The sequence below is a fragment of the Chelmon rostratus genome, chromosome 19 (genome assembly GCF_017976325.1).
Source record: "Chelmon rostratus isolate fCheRos1 chromosome 19, fCheRos1.pri, whole genome shotgun sequence".
NCBI lineage: Eukaryota > Metazoa > Chordata > Actinopteri > Chaetodontiformes > Chaetodontidae > Chelmon > Chelmon rostratus.
Window position 1 is genome coordinate 11,109,745 of NC_055676.1, and position 16,247 is coordinate 11,125,991.

The 16,247-nt window shown below is 43.2% G+C and overlaps 1 protein-coding gene across 3 annotated transcripts in view; it reads right to left on the reverse strand.

Moving 5' to 3' along the window:
- The window catches only part of sh2d3ca (SH2 domain containing 3Ca), a 52,245-nt gene extending 43,892 nt beyond the window's left edge, over nt 1-8,353 (reverse strand). For 2 of the 3 annotated variants that reach the window (XM_041960300.1, XM_041960299.1), the window contains exons 1-4: nt 8,190-8,353; nt 7,056-7,337; nt 6,445-6,964; nt 1,155-1,194 (exon numbers count right to left, since the gene is read on the reverse strand). In XM_041960300.1, the coding sequence (XP_041816234.1) occupies nt 1,155-1,194; nt 6,445-6,964; nt 7,056-7,337; nt 8,190-8,208 (861 nt within the window). In that variant the 5' untranslated portion in view covers nt 8,209-8,353. Of the gene's footprint in view, nt 1-1,154; nt 1,195-3,379; nt 3,441-6,444; nt 6,965-7,055; nt 7,338-8,189 lie in introns of those variants that run through there. The other variant, XM_041960302.1, reaches the window with a different exon arrangement.
- Nucleotides 8,354-16,247: the final 7,894 nt, after the last annotated feature.

Genomic DNA, 16,247 nt, shown 5'->3' on the forward strand with positions numbered 1-16,247 from the left:
AGAAATGAAAAGCTTCTGAACCAAAAAAAGGCTGGCAACATTTTGTGTCAGCATGACAGTTAAGTACTGGTTACAGCAGGGGTGTCCCATAGTGCAAGTCCAGCCCTCCACCCACCCGTAATCAGATAAGAAACGCCTTGTTTTATGTGGGAACCGTAATTGCAGCATTCACTTGGCACTTATCACTCCCAAGCTGATTGACAGGCCTTAATGCACAGCAGGGTTTACTGACAGTGTTTAGTAGTTCAGTTTTATAAGGTAAACAAATAACCGATTGAGCCTTAAAGCAGAGTGAATATATTAGAGGTGCACTCTTCACATGCTGCTGCTCTGCCTCTGACATCTGAACGAGGGAGCCCGTGCTGTGGGATTTACCTATAGCCCATGTGTTGTGGTCAGAGGAAGTTAGACATATTTGTTTTACAAAAGGAATACAGGTCAGGGTCACAGCAGAAGGCTTTTACCACCCCGCCTGTGATGTAAAATCAATAAATAAACAGATCCCAAGAGCTCGACAGTTCACTTAATTCCTTCCTTCCCTCTCTCTGTCTCTTCCTTCCTTCCTTCTCCTCCCACTTTTGCTCTCAGTTTAAAGTCTGACATTTGCCTTAATGCATGCTTGTGGTACACAGGATGCATGAATCGCTATCATCCACCGCCAAGGTCATGAAACAGCTTCACATGCTCTGTGATCTTTAAGTAGATCACAACTCAAGTGTATGGCCCCATCTACTGGCTGCAGCACGGACTGCTCACGGGCTGCACTGCCTAACTGCAAATTTAATTAGCTAAATGGCAGACTGAATTAGGGTAAATGCACAGTGAGCCTGCTGAAATGAGCATAAGTGTTGAAGACTAGGGGCTAATGATCAGCCACAATTACATCTGAGCGCTCACAGTAAAAAAACGGTAATTCAATAATGTGGGAGAGGAGGGAAGTTGCTTGTGTAGGCTAAGAACCTACCGACATTTCAGGCGTTACATGAGTGAGAGAAAAAGACCCAGCAAGAAAACAAAAAATTATTATGGCAGGAAAAAGCTGAAAACTTGCTGAAAAGACGGCACTGATCTGTACAATCATACCACATATTCGAGGACAGGGACAGGACGAGGGCACACGCAGACGCACACACACCTGGACAGAGCAGACTCACCTGGACGTACTCCGCCTGGCTCTCTGCTGGCTCCATGTGGCTGAAGAGAAGAGGGAAAAAGGAGTGAGAGAGGGGAAATGTTAGGCTCCGTTGAAATTGTGTGCATGAATGCACGTGAACACATGCTTGCGATGTTGCGTTTGATGTGCTCTTGTAACAGGTGCCGTGCGTGTCAGCACAGACAAAAGCAACGGCTGTATTCCCATGACCCACTTCTGCAGCAGCCTCTCCAGTGGGTAAAACGCTGTTTCGTGGAAAACAGACAGATAACAAACCCTACTGAGCATCCAAGGTTGCTGAATATGGAGCCGGCCTCTCAAACCTCTCGGGCACCATAACTCACACTTTTATGCTCATGATGGATCCGGATCATGTGTCAAAAACCCCGCTGTGCTACAGTCTTGGGAGCCATGCTGCGGCTACTGCCTTGAAAGCTTTGTGATACGGAGTCAGGGCGAGCTAAAGGGGCAATTACACTCCCAGACAAGTTTTAAGATCAATCAGCACCGTTCCCTATGATGGGTCTCATAGGGCCCAGAGCAAAGCCATGTTACACATGACTGCAGAGAGGCCAGATCAAAGGGTCCCATCACGGCAGCGGGCTCGGGAATGTTAATAGGTCCCACGACAGAGCAGCTCTACATTCCACTCCCAAGCTGCTCCCGTGCTTAAAAAAATGGTTTAACAAATGTGAAATATTTGCCTCCATCATTTGCACTGATAATGTCAGTATTACCCAGAGAAGAACGTAAACACAATAGCATACCAATCATACATGAGGCTTTGAAAACTACATCAGACCTGGATCGGCACAAGGCCAACAAGCACTTTAGCAGAGCTGAAGACAATATCAAGCACATCAGCTGTGGCCAAACGCTCGTGTTTACGCTCTGAAACTGTATAAAACGGTTTAAAAGATTTGTTCTGACGAGTCAGGTTTGGATTGATAATTAGAAATCTTCCACGTGCAAAAACAGTCGCTCCACATAATCCCATGCACACCACCATGCCCATGTTTGATTACAGCATAAAAGCAATCTCTTTTTCAGATTTTAACTGGGCAAGCAAGGCCAAGCGGTTTGAGGCACGAGCCGGTTTGTTGCAACTGAGTATGAACAGCACAGTAAACAAAAAGGCTGCATGCAACACTTACACACTTTTACTGAGAGTAATATGGATTGATATGTATACAGATGTATGTAATCATATTATACTGTATGAGTTAAAGCTGAAACCGGGCTTGAAAAGGGCTGTAATTAATGAGTATTTTAATTATCAATTAACTATCAATTTTCATGATTAACCAATCAGTTGTTTTGTTTATAAAATGTCAAATAGGGACAAATGCCCAAACAGGGTCCACACCCAAAGCATCACATGTAGACATTTGAGATGCTCAAATGCCATTAATTGACAAATTGATTCAACTCTAGTCAAACTAGCGCCCAACAAAGCAGCTGACATGCTTTACTCCATGAGGAACCAGGAGGCAACAGAACAGAACCAGAACTATGCCAGCCCGACACCAGAGCCAAAACTTAACGGCCACCAACACAGAAGGGAATGAAACTGGTTTTGCAGAATAGCAGACAAACCCTGGCAAAGAGGTGAAGAGCTGCACTTTGGACAGAATGAGGATAAGAGAGGGAAATGGACAGTCAGGCCGAGAGATGGAGGGCGCTGTGATTTAGGGCTGAGCAGACAGAGAGCGGGGAGAGAGCGCTTTGATGTGCCCGTATACTGAACTTGCAGTACGCCATATATTTCCCACGATCCCTGAGCTGAACTAATGGGCCGATGCTGCACGCTCGCACATGCGCGCCCGTGCGTGCCGGCGCAACTGCAGCCTGCACGCACACACACACACACACACAGTGCAAATTTCACTGTAACACGATCCACGCACTCCGCTATCATGCAAGGAATATTGGAGGCAGAGACGTTGGCGTGTCACAGGAGAGCAGCGATAAAATGCAATCTGCTCGGCCGAGAGGAGAACAGGGGGGCACCTTTCAGGAGTTTCACTACATTTTCCCTCAAACTCTTCAATGAAGTTCTGACTTTGTTGATAAATCGACTACGGCGTTATGAAATGAGCACAAAAAAGCTTATTTATGTCGGTCTCATGTGTGTCCGAACGAATCGATGCGAAATAAGAAAAACATCACAACAATAGCGCGGCAGCTCTCCAGCAGCATCTGATCAATAGAAGGAATCGATGTTACCTGCTGCCTTTAACAAGTGAAGTAATGAATCCTGTGATCTTCTCACCTCACACTCATCGCATGAGAACGAGTCCGGTCCACAGCAAAGTCAGCACAAACTGCGAACCGTCCAACTTCACCCAGTTTACGCGCAGTTCAAACAGATTTGCGCCCCCTGGTTTACGCACGGCGCATGGCCGGATTCATCTGTTCTGAGGGCCCTGGAAAACTGGTGCAGCTGCGCCTTTCTCACCCACGTTCATTCTTCAATGCATACAGTTTTTGTATGCTGGAATATAACATAATATAAGTCCAGATTTGATGTAGAGAAATGATTGAATGCATGACGTGTCATCAAAACTGAAATACTGTTTTCAGTTTCAGATTTTAACCCAGTGGTGGAAGAATCTTTTCCAGAGGTAAAAGTGACAATACAATAATATACAAATACTCCATAACCAGTAATAACCAACATCTCCTACTTTGAGGTATGATGCCTTCTAGGTACTGTTGCTATGGTAACTTCCATTCATCACATCTCCCCCTCAAATAAAACTCTCACAACATTTTTCATAACACACTTTAACACTTAACTAGTAATAAGGTTTTTTTGTGAGCATTTTTTTTCTTTTAACAGCTTTTTTCTCTTCACAGCTTTTTTATCCCCTTTTCCCTTGTAACCCGTCTCTTCTTTCTGTATCTGCTCTTGTTCCTTACCAGGAATAAAGTCCACAAGTCCAGCCAGGGGCTGGTTTGCACACTCGACCTGAGCAGGTGGCAGCAGCCAAGGTGCTTGTGTTTGTTTGATCGTTGTTTGTTTCAGACCCAGAATCCTCAGACACCTCTACAGTAACATGCTCTTTACATGCAGGCGTGTGTGTGTACTTCAGGTGCACTCAACAGATGACGTCTCTCTCTCTCTCTGCATTTTCCAAACCCTTGGTGACCATCGTGAATCCTGCTGTCATCTCTGTTCCCATAGAGCTGGGGATCACAATGTGGTTACCCCCGACCACTAAACCCTCTATATCTGTCAGCCCTCCTCTCACCTTGAAGACGTCCCTGACTGTCTCAGGTATTTTCCTTTCATAAGCTGGCCAGGCCAACTGGATGACCTGCCTCACTGCCTGGAGCTGAGGCTCTCTGGCTGTGTCAAACTTTTAAATTAATTTGATGTCATTGATACCTTTGTTTGTTTTCATCTCAGGGCTCAATTTGAAAAGGTCTCCATGCACCAATTAGGATTTAGCAACATCAAGGTGCTTTCAGACAGCAAGCAGGTGCCTCTGCTGCAAAGGCAACATCAGTAGTCTTGATGAAATGATTAGCAATATGACACGAATATGGTGTAATGAATTTCCAATAGCAATGGTTCCTTGAAGGCATCAGCACACATGTTGTGATACTTCACAAAAAAAGGGACGAACACGATAGAATGATCATGGACATCAGTTGTCTCAGAGGTTTCAGCTCAGCAGAAAACTTTATGACACTTTAGCGCGAGTTTTCAAATCAGCATCCAACCGATTCCAACAGAGCTGCTGCAGGTGGCTAGTGTCAACATCAGGAGAAGGAGAAGAGAGCAACACAGGGAAGGAAACACACCATGAGAAGAAACAAGCTTCCCTAAAAAACAACCACAGCTGTGATAGGTGTGGCACTCAGCATTGTGATAAAAAGAAATGCTCTGCTTTTAAGAGGAACAAGAGGACATTGGGCGTGGGTGTACTGCACCAAAATACACCAGCCTTAGCCTGTGTTTCTTTGTTTTGCTGTAGTTTGTAAAGAAGTGAATTCAAATATATAATTCAGGCTATTAACAAGGAGGCAGAGAACACACTGACTACAGAGGTGAGCATCCTTTTCACATGCTGCCCTCTCTGCTGCACTAACCTGCTATCACCACTGAGGGTCAGCAGTTCGTAACCCTCTAAGTTACAAACTACAGCAGGTCTCTCCCCTGAGGTTTCACTAAGCGGATTTTTTCGAACATGCTTGCTCTGCCACGTTTGCTTATGTATAGGCTCTGATAACCGAGGATGAGCCCATCATGATGCAAACAAATCAATAAATCAAATGCTTAACCTCCTCACTGAGCTAAAGAGGAAGTATCAACACCTTCAGCATCAATAAGTATTTGAAACTCATTGTTTTGCCCCTGTTACCATATTGATACAGGAGAAGAGAGAGAGAGACATGTGAAGGACACTGACACTACCATTGTGTTCTATGTGGACATGCGACACGTGTTATGTATGACTCCACGTTCAAGCTTCTATTGATCAACTAATCGTTCTTTTGAATGGGACCCAGTGACCCGGGCTACACCCGGTGGTCTGAAATAATAAATAATAAATAACACAATGAATAAATGGCATCAATCACAAGGGTGTAGGAGAACCTGCTCACAAAACTCAGGAGTCAGTGTTTTGTTTGTCCGTCCTGGGCTACTGTAGAAACATGGTGGTGTACCATTGCAGGCGGCGCAGAAGAAGACTCACTCCCTTTATAGCTATAAAGAGCTCATTCTAAGGTAACAAAAAATGATTCAGGAAATGCATTTAAAAAGCAGGTCTTCCCTTTTTTTGTAAAATATTAGATAGTTTTACCTCTTCAGCAATGAAATCATGTAAAGACTAAAGATGGGAAAATCATTTTTTGGTGAAACGGCTAAGAACTTATGTGAGTGCCCAACTTTACACAGTTTCCTTGTTTGGAAGTCCAGTCTTAGATGAAGATTCTTATTGTTGAATCAAAATATAATATGTAGTGTTGAGTATGAAGGGGGGATTATCATAAGACAAGCAACCATCAATTTACACGTAGCCTGAAATCATGAGCTTGTAGTTTCATAGAAGCTTTCTTTGTGACATTGGCATAGTCTCATTAAAACATTGACCTGTCAGACCATCACCTACTGTTTATACCAAGAAAATCTGAGTAAACTGTAACAGGATGGGCCCCTAAAAGAATGACATCTCCCCGCATCCCTTATCAATAACCTTTCCTCTTTCAATGCCTTAAAGTCGAAAAAAGAAAGGAACGTTCACATTTAAGAAAAATCAATCTGAAGGAAAATGAATTACCTGTAAATGCTGTCTGAGTTGTGGTCTCCTTTCTCTGCTCCTCCTGTCAAATCTCTGCTCTCCGCCTCCTCCTTTGGTTCAGATACAGCTCCAGACTCTAACCCATTCTCCCTGTGGGTGTGATCATCCTCCTGGCTGAGAGGAGGGGAGGAAGTCTCTTCAGGGTCCAAGTCTTCACCAGCCTGGGTGGCATCCTTCTTGTCACAAATCTCTGGTTGAAGTGCAGCACTTGAGCCACCAGATGGCGACACATCTTCACTTGCAGCTGTGGGCCCAGAGATGGTGTTTTGGGTGCTTGTGACGTTGGTTTCAGGTGTAGGTCCGGGCTGGGTTTTGTGATCGGGGACAGAGTCTTGGTCGAGCCCAGTGTCAGCTTTACCTCCAGCTTCATCCCGGGCCACTGTGGATGAGGCGACTGTGACCCTCAGGGGCCCGCGGTCCTGGTGCCCTGCAGGCCGCTGGCTTTGACTTCTGCTGATGCTGCTCTTGTCTTTACTCTTCTTATTGCTGCTGGAGCCTCCTGGAGAAGGGGGGCATCAGAATTAAACAAAGCAGACAAAGACATGAAGAAACAGATAAGAAATGACTGCTCATGACTTCTGCTGCTTTACCTTTATTACTCTTGTCTCTCCTCTTCATCAGCAGACGTGGCAGCGTACCCATGTGCGTGTAGTTCTCACTGGAGCGGACGTAGCTGGAGGTGCGAGCACGCATGGCTCCCATGTCATCCACTGTTGTCTCAACAACTGGAGCCAGGATCGCCGTGGTGACAGCATCATCTCCGGGCGCACCTCCCGCTCCTGCTCCAGGCTTCAACTGAGGCGACTTGGAGTCTGATTTCTCAGAGGAGCGGCGAAAAGAGAGGTTGGTGAGGCTGCCAAACCACTTGAAACCTTCAGAGGGTTAGAAAAGGGTAACATGTGGTAACAAATGTACAGCATGATATTGGGCCATGTGTTCAGCCATCGCCCTGTTTTGAATCGTCTGTCTTTTGTTGGTGTTGGTATGCCCTCTCTCATTTCAAACCGAACAAACCCAACTCTGCACATTCCCTCATGTCCACACAGCTTTGCATGTTGTTTTTTTTTAGCTCATTGCTGCCATAGAAAGACTTAAAAACAAAGATAAAAGGAGCGTGAATATTGGTCTGATAATGCTGCTTGTTTCTGCTAGATGTACACATAGTTTGTAAGAACAACTATGTCTGTTTATGTGTGAGATGGTGTGTTCTCAGCTTATTCCGCTGACCCCAAGTGGCAAAACCAAAAAAACGCAGCCTTAATAAACAAGTTCCTCTCTCTGCCCAGCTGCTACAGCAAAAAGCCCCTTTGCAGAGCCAGTGTTTTGAACATGTTTCCCTAAAGATAAGATGTAAAAGCAGTCAACCATTTGCAGCTGTGTGTGTGCATATGGCCCTGCTTGGCTGTCTGTGTGTGTCAATACCAGTAAGCGTGCAAGTTTTTTTTTTTTTTTTTGCATGAGAGACCTGCTTTTACAGAAGAGCTACAGTGTACAGTTGATAGAGTGTATATGCATTAAATATAAGACACACTGGGTAACTTCATTGACTCAACTGCAACCAAAATGTTGCAAAAGTGACTTGATAGTACCTGACAGTCACCACTGGTTAACCTAACTGCCCACACTCGGGCGATGTATGCATCAACATGCGAACAAAGTACAGCTGCTCTGCACACACACACAAACACACACACACACACACACACACACACACAAGTACTCACTCAGTTTCCGTATGCTCATGTTGTGGCTGCAGTGTGGGTCTAAGATCAGCTGCAGGTGGGTGACAGATGGATCATCTGCAGTGGAACAGAACAGGAGGGCCAGATAGGGAGGATCGCTTCTTCTTGATGAAGAGAAGAACCACAGTTCCTCCCTGTGGGTGAGACGCTGCACACAGTTTGCATGCATGAGAGAGTCAAAACTGAGAGATGAGAGGCAGCGACAGGGGCAGGGCAGACGTGACACTTCCTGTGTGAGGCTGAGACGACCAATGGTAAGAGGAAATGGAAAGAGGTGACAGCGGTTGAAAGGGTAAGATAGAAAAATGTGAATATGTGAAACGTGAGGGTGGAAGTCTTGACAGAGAAAAAAACAAAAACTGTAAAACACGAAGGATGATTGGTGACTTTTGTCCCACTGAAATAAAAAGCTGGTTATAAACTCATCCAGAGGTTATAATGACTATGACCTTTGATATCACTGATTATTTACTTCCTGGGAAGAGTCCTTTCATGCCATTTAAATACATAGTTAATGTCTGATGGGGGTGGACATTTTTACTCTGTCATAATGCTGCTGCACACTAATGCATAACGAGGGGAATTCTAAGGTAACCTAACGTTTCAGAAGAAATGAATGAGGCCTGTCTGATTCAATTAAATGTGAAAGAGTATTTATGTGGTGGGTGTCAGCACGTCTCTGTTTACTGCAGGACATTCTGCAGTGCAACCAGAATCTGCATTTGATTTCTGTGACTGGGGCTGTGAGTCACACTGGATGCTAATGCTTCTGAGTTATGTTAATTGTTCTTGTGCGTTTACTGCAGTAGCTCTGGCGTGTATGTCTTTGTTTCCACAGGATGCAAGCATCGCAGTTACAGCTATTCAGGTGATCTCCTTGGATATCTGATGCAAGTGTGTGAGAGCTGCGAGTCATTTGGTTTGATTAAGTTGAAGCTTGGCATCAATTATGTTTGATTAGACTCAAAATGACTCCAAAAAGCTTAACACGAGCCTGCGGCATCTGAGAATCATCCGTCTTTCAAACCCCCTGAAAAGCCCACCGGTGGATACGTCATCATGCTGTGCAGCAGTTTTCAAACCCACCAAACTTTATTTTGCGTGCTAGCAGAAACAGATTTTAAAGATACCAAATATTTCAGGCTGCATTTTGTGTATGTGTGTATAAAATGATGCAAAAGAATATTCAAATGTGATGGACTAGAGCAGTTATGAAAAACATGGAGTCTTGGTTTTCCATATAATACATGAAATAAATCTATAACTACAGGGAAGGAGCTGGAACAAACTTGTATCTGATAGACAAGGTGATTTGTCCAGTCTTCGAGATATTGCACTTCAGGGGAAACAATGGCAACTAGAATGGTGTGACTTTAAACCCCAGAGACCAGCAGTCCCCTACCAGCAGTCAGTGTGGGTTTCTTTCAACCATGACCACAATTTCATGTCATCATTTCAACATTTGTCCACTTAAAATAATAATAATAATAATCTTGAAAAGCTTGGCCTTCAAAGGAAATGAACTTGTTAGAATCTTTCTTTCTTTCTTTCTTCTGTTGCTTTGTTTCTTTCCCCCGTTTGTTTACTGTCTGCATTTACTGCATCATTTCTCTTACCATGTCACCATAATACAGAATAGAATTTCACTTTTTCAATTCTATTTGACATTTCACATATGTATAGGTGCACCTTTATGTGTTTAGACCCTGATTCTAAAAAATGGAAGCTGTGTAAAACATAAATAAAACAGCATGTGATAACTTTCTAATCCTTTTTGACATATGCTCGATTAAAAACAAAAACACTGTATTTAATGTTTTACCTCATCACTTTCATTAATATTTGTGACTATATGCTTGTTCTGAATTTAAATAGCGTCCGTTTTTTGGAATTGGGGTTGTAAAAAAAATTCATATGCACTCAACTTTACTGTGGTTTGTTATTTCAAATGTCGAATCAGTCAAGCTGCTGCTACAGTAATACACGTGAGTAATAGTTACTGTATAGTCTATACTAGTCATACAGTGTTTAGCATGTGAGATATGTCTCGGGTTTTCACTTCCTGACGACATTTGGGTGTGCAGCTTCGACAAAAGCTTCTTCCTGTCAGCACTATATCACACCGGTATATGTAGTGAAGAAACAGTGAGCTGTGAAGACGTAGAATGAAGTAAAATCCATGACAAAGCAACATGAAACCAATCAATCTCCAGCCCCTTTACTAATATCTGCTGCTGAAACGGGAGCTAATGCTATCATTTTAATATGTTTATCATCCCGCAACCTCAAAGAGCAACAAGGGTTTGTTTTTCCATTCAAAGATGCCCTGAAGATCATAGTTCAGACCAAAACACTTCACTGCTCAGTTGTTTCCCCATCACATTGATTGGTTGTATTTTGTCAACACACTTCAGCATTTTATTCCTGAAGTTGCTCCCTTCAGGCAGCAGCTGTAGACTCAGTGTAAAGTGGTTCAGTGAACGTCTCAGAGTCAGTGTGGACAGTTTATACAGAGACAGACGAAGATCCTCCTGTATCTTCCCTTCATCGTCCTCTGGATGGCACCAAAGGTCCCTGAAAGAAAACAGAGTTACAACCACACGAGCTTCTCCTCCATATGTGCTTCACCACCGATTCCTGTGGATACACGCAGTATGTGTGATGTAGACAGGTAATGATGAATTAGCCTGGCACATTCCCAATTAGAAGTCATTAACGCTATTAACATTTCATAATGATTCATTTGGAGGAATTGGAATAGTTGCATAATTAACAGCCGGTTCATTTGATCCCATCATACATACATATACTCTATAGCAGGGATGTCAAAGTCAAAATACACCGAGGGCCAAAGAAACAGATTTGCTACAAGCCGAGGGCCGGACCGGTTCAATGTTTATTAAAACATATTTTTATAATTGCACATAGCCTATTAAACTAAGATCTAACACAATGTATATTATTTAATGATTAAATGAACAATCAATATTCTTTATGGCTCTGTCAGTAATTTCAAGTGTAAACATTTTTCAACAGGCACACAGACAAAAACAAAGTTCCTTCAAAGAAAAAAAGTCCTGTGCATTAAATGAATAAAGCAATATTTTCTTATGGCTCTGTCAGTAATTAGGGGAAAACATTTTCAGCAGGCAAGTTGAGTTCAATTGAAAAATAAATCTAAATAAATTAAATAAATTAAAATACAAAAATCTATAGGACACAGACAAAACAATACTTTCCTTTTTGGGGAGTGGGTAACTGAAAGTTAACATCTGTTCTGGCTGCTGATGAATAATGAAGCCGAGGCCCGTTTGCTGCGCTGCAGTGAGTTCACGGGCTACCGTTGCATTGTGGGGAATGTAGTATTGGTGCGTGCAAAACACCAGCGGGCGGCTGCAGCCAGTCCTAATACTAATCAAATATCATCTGGGGGGCCACATATAAATCATTTGCGGGCCGCATCCGGCCCGCGGGCCTTGACTTTGACATATGTGCTCTATAGCATATCCCACATAATCATTTTTCTACTATAAATGTGATTGTGAATGTGAATGTGATTTTGTGATGCCGTATTTTTCTGTGATCCACCGGATGGCTGAGCCCTCAGGGTGATGCCACGTACCCATCAGCAAGGTCCTCTTAGGGAGCAAGGTCCGAGGCGAGCACATAGTCTTTTTGGATCACCTATAGACTGAACCAACTGGACGTGACTGCTGACCGCTGCTCTGTAATCTCTCAGAATGGGGGGAAAATGGAGTGAAGTGATAAATATCATATATTGTCGTAAACACGTGAGCACACGCACATACTGAAGTCATGTGTTTTTTGTGTCCTTGCCAGTTTTTTCCACAGAAGTAATTTGCTACAGTGAATGTGTGTGTGTGTGTGTGTGTGTGTTATGCCTGCGTGTGTTGCTTTAATTTTACCTCAGTGAAAAACAAGCCTTCAGTAACTGCCCCCTTGTGCGATGACGGATATCAGTCACTGTGACCCGAAGCCACGCTGATACACACAAAACTGAAACCTCACTCAGACAAAGAAGCAAACGCCGTCGTCCCTCCCACCTTCTGCTTAGTTTCACTTTATCATATTTTATCAACAAAATGACATCTCAGTAGTTTACCTGTAAAGACTGTTCTGATCCTTCATCAGACTGTCACACATCTCACCATCAGTGATTATAACACCAAATATAAGTAACTGTTTTGTGGGGATGTGCAGCGTTATCCCCTTTTCCAGTTGTGTCTTTGTGTTTCCCCGTGTCTGCTGTCTGTCTCTCCGCTGTCTGTCATGTATGTGTACATGGCTGACAGGTTTGGTCCGGCCTCCTCCTCTCCTGAGCACACCTGCTCTCAATCGGACAATCAAGACTCACCTGCTGCCACAGTATATAAGCACCAGTGCTTCAGGCCAGTATTTGTCAAATCGTCAGTTCATGTATGTGGTAACAACTGATACCGCAGATGGACTGATTAAGTATGTTTGATATCTTTTCCCTGTCTGCTTACCTGTCTTCCTGACTCTTGTTTTTTTGTGCTCAGGTACCAAACTGTCACCTGCTTCAGTCTGTGCCCCCTCTGTCTGTGCCTCATGAGCTCTTGAAACTCTGAATTTGTCTTTTGCACATTCTTTGAAGACCTTATCAAAACCAGGACCGTTTTTACACGCTGGAGGGACTATGTCACTCGGCTGGCCTGGGAACGCCTCAGGGTCCTCCCGGAAGAGCTGGAGGACGTGTCTGGGGAGAGGGAAGTCTGGGCATCCCTGCTTAGACTGCTGCCCCCGCAACCCAGCCCCGGATAAGCGGAAGATAATGGATGCCCATTATCTTCCGGATGGATGGATGGATGGACATTCTTTGAAGACCTTATCAAAACCATGACCGTTTTTACTTAACTCCTGCCTCCTTTATCTGAGTTTTAGCATTTGGGTCCGTTTGTACAAAAGCTTGACGTGTTTCTCTACTGACTGAAGGAAGAGTATGTACACATGTTTTCTTCATGGCCATCATATAAAAGGTTACAGCCTGAAGTACCTTAAAGGACCAGTATGCAGGATTTACCACCTGGTGATGAGGCTGCAGATTGCTGTTCTGGGCTACTGCAGAAACATGCCGGTGCAACATGGCGGAGTCCGTAGAAGAGGACCTGCTCCATACTTCGTGGTTATTTAGGGTTATTTATGATTGTAAAATTGCTGCATGCTGCCAGACATAAGAAAATAATACTGTAGGTTGGTAATATAATTTAACAGCGGGTAGGTACCTACTACCCTCCATTGCTGTTCTGTTGTCAGAAATAAAACAATGTTTTTCTCTAACACATAAAAACATACGGCTGTATGGGTTTCTTGCAGTGCTGATATTGTATTCTCAGGGATAATTTGGTTTATAGTGAGAAACTTTCTGATTATCTTGCCGGTTGTACTTTAGAATACATTTGCAAAACACCGCTCCACGCAGCACCTAAACAGTACATGAGTGAATTACCCTGAGCTGTGACTCCTTGAATGTAAATTCTAAACTTATGTCTGCATCACTTGTGCAATGTGCTGTGTTTCCGCTATGTGTTTCATGCTAAGTAAAATTACAAAATCAACTATCCCGACTTTACTGCAAGACCAACTGAATTACTGTCTACTGTCTTTATTAGAGTGCGGTTGGGACCTTCAGGACGATCCTGCTGTCAGCTTACCTGTGGATGATCGATGGCAACTGCTCTCACTTTGATTTACTGAGGACGCTCTGAAAGCTGTAGGCCGTTGCAGTGGTGGGAAACAACAATGCAAAAACACTCCAGTAAAAGGGTTAGGGTCCTGCAGACAAAATGATAATTGAATAATATGATATCATATGTGAGACTATCAATAATAATTATGAATGACGCATGAATGTATAAGAAACATTTTCATGTTGCAGCTAGTCAAGGTTCATTGAGCTTTAAATACTTTTAGGTTGTTTAATCTATTTTTTAAAAAGCTTAGATTTCATAAACTGCAGTAATCCTATGATTCGTAGCTGTTAATGAATGACCAATGAAGTCCTGGAATAAAAATGCAGCAGAAGAAGTAATGAACATGGTTTTGGACAAAGAATGATCATCCTGGCTGCTGCATAACTGAACACTCTTTGTTTCGTCCCTGGAGATTGAAAAGTCATCGGTAGGATGCAGCGAGAGGTAGATTTTATATATAGTATGCATGTTTTCCTCCACTCAGCTCAAATCTCCTCCACATTTTATCTATATTTGAAGCTCTCTGTTTATGTCCTGCGTGCAGGCAACCGTGTCTCTACTGTATGTCTCCCTTTTCCTTTGTGTCACAGCATCTGCCCCCATTTTAAAAGCATTCCAGCTGCCACTTATCATTATATACTGTCCTATAAAAGAGAAATGCCGCAAAAGACAACAATGGTAAACTGAAATGAGGGCGGGGGAGGAAAAGGTCAGGACAACAGTGTTTCGGATTGGGTTGTCATCAGGTTTTGTCACTTTGTATTGATGTGGCCTCTATTTGTCACACACAGGCGAGGCAGAGAACTGAATTATTGAAGCCCTGTTTGTCATCAAGGTGAAATTAAGGCAGCACACACACACACACACACACACACACACACACAAGCACATTTATCCCGGCCTGCACGGATACATCCTTTGCTGTACTTGTGAGGACTTTGACTTGCCACAAAAACTGACCATTAGAGACACAATAAGTGTACTTTATGGCATACGTGTATACTTATGAAAGTGTTCACTGAGTGTATGTATTTACTTTCTTACTAATTGAGGGTAGTGTTATCAGTTGTTTTTTGTCCTCCCACAGTTTCAGATATATTGTAGCTGCATTGCACATCTCCAGACACCATCTGCTGCTGCAGGAGTGACAAAGATTCCTGTTAATGTTTGACCTGTTTTTATCGTTCTGCAGTATCTGCAGAGAAACTGCTCTGCTTCCAGGTTCTTTAAAGCGAAGGAAACAGTGTGTCTGAGAAACGTTCATGCCAAACGCACTGGCTTTAAGTAGTGGTAATGGTTATGGGGAGAGTAAGTCTCAGGAAATTAATGAAAGTCTACATAATGTCCCCGTAAGTGATGGAAACGTATATTGTGAGTGGCTGTGAGGTCAGGACTCCAAAATGCAGACGTGATCTTACTGTTGATTTAATTTGCCACTGCTTTCACACAACTGACTGTTAACCGGTTTCGATCGGCATGTTTACAAAAAAAATGTGCAGCATACATGTAATTGGATTGTGGATTAAAAAGGGTGAAAATATCTAAAATGTGTCATCATGTGTTTCAAACTGCAGGGGGCGCCAAAGATAATTGAATTTCATATTAGAAAGAGGTCCAGTCGAAGCGATGAACTGTAATGCATGACACACAGTCGGACATTTAAGAAACACACCTAATAAACCTCGTATAAACCTAATCTCCTTTACGCACGGCGGGATCAAACACATCACCAAGCCATTAATTAGGCAAATAAAGTTGTGCATGAGTAATCATAACCTGTCAATGGTTTTAATGACTCCTACATATTAATGAACAAAGTCAATTTATCTACAGTCTTGTAGATCAGACATGCATGTACTTAAAGCAATCAGTCATGAAGTACACTGGGCGAAATAAACTGTGTGGCTGTGGGTGCGTGGATTAGGGTGTCATCCTGAGTAAGATTAACAAAAGGTGAGTGATGTGGCATGTTTCTGCGCAGACAGGGACACCGGAGCTCTCTCTCCCTCTGATGCTCAGATGTTCGCTGAGTGAGTTATTTTGGGAAAAATACAAGACCTGAGAACACTCCAGCTTGCAGGAGCTGTGCCAGCTTTGATTTCTGGCAGCTTGTGTCTCCCTGCAGACCAGGAGGAGGAGAGCCAGGAATCTGAATTAGCATTCTTCCTACCGTGGACACTGGGCTGGGGATGCTTTTACTTCGGAACCATCACTTAAGGCACATTAGGAAGGCGCATGATACAGACACGAGCTGTTTCATTTGAAAAAAACTGAAGAACAAGATGAATAAACTCCTCTTGAACAAAAT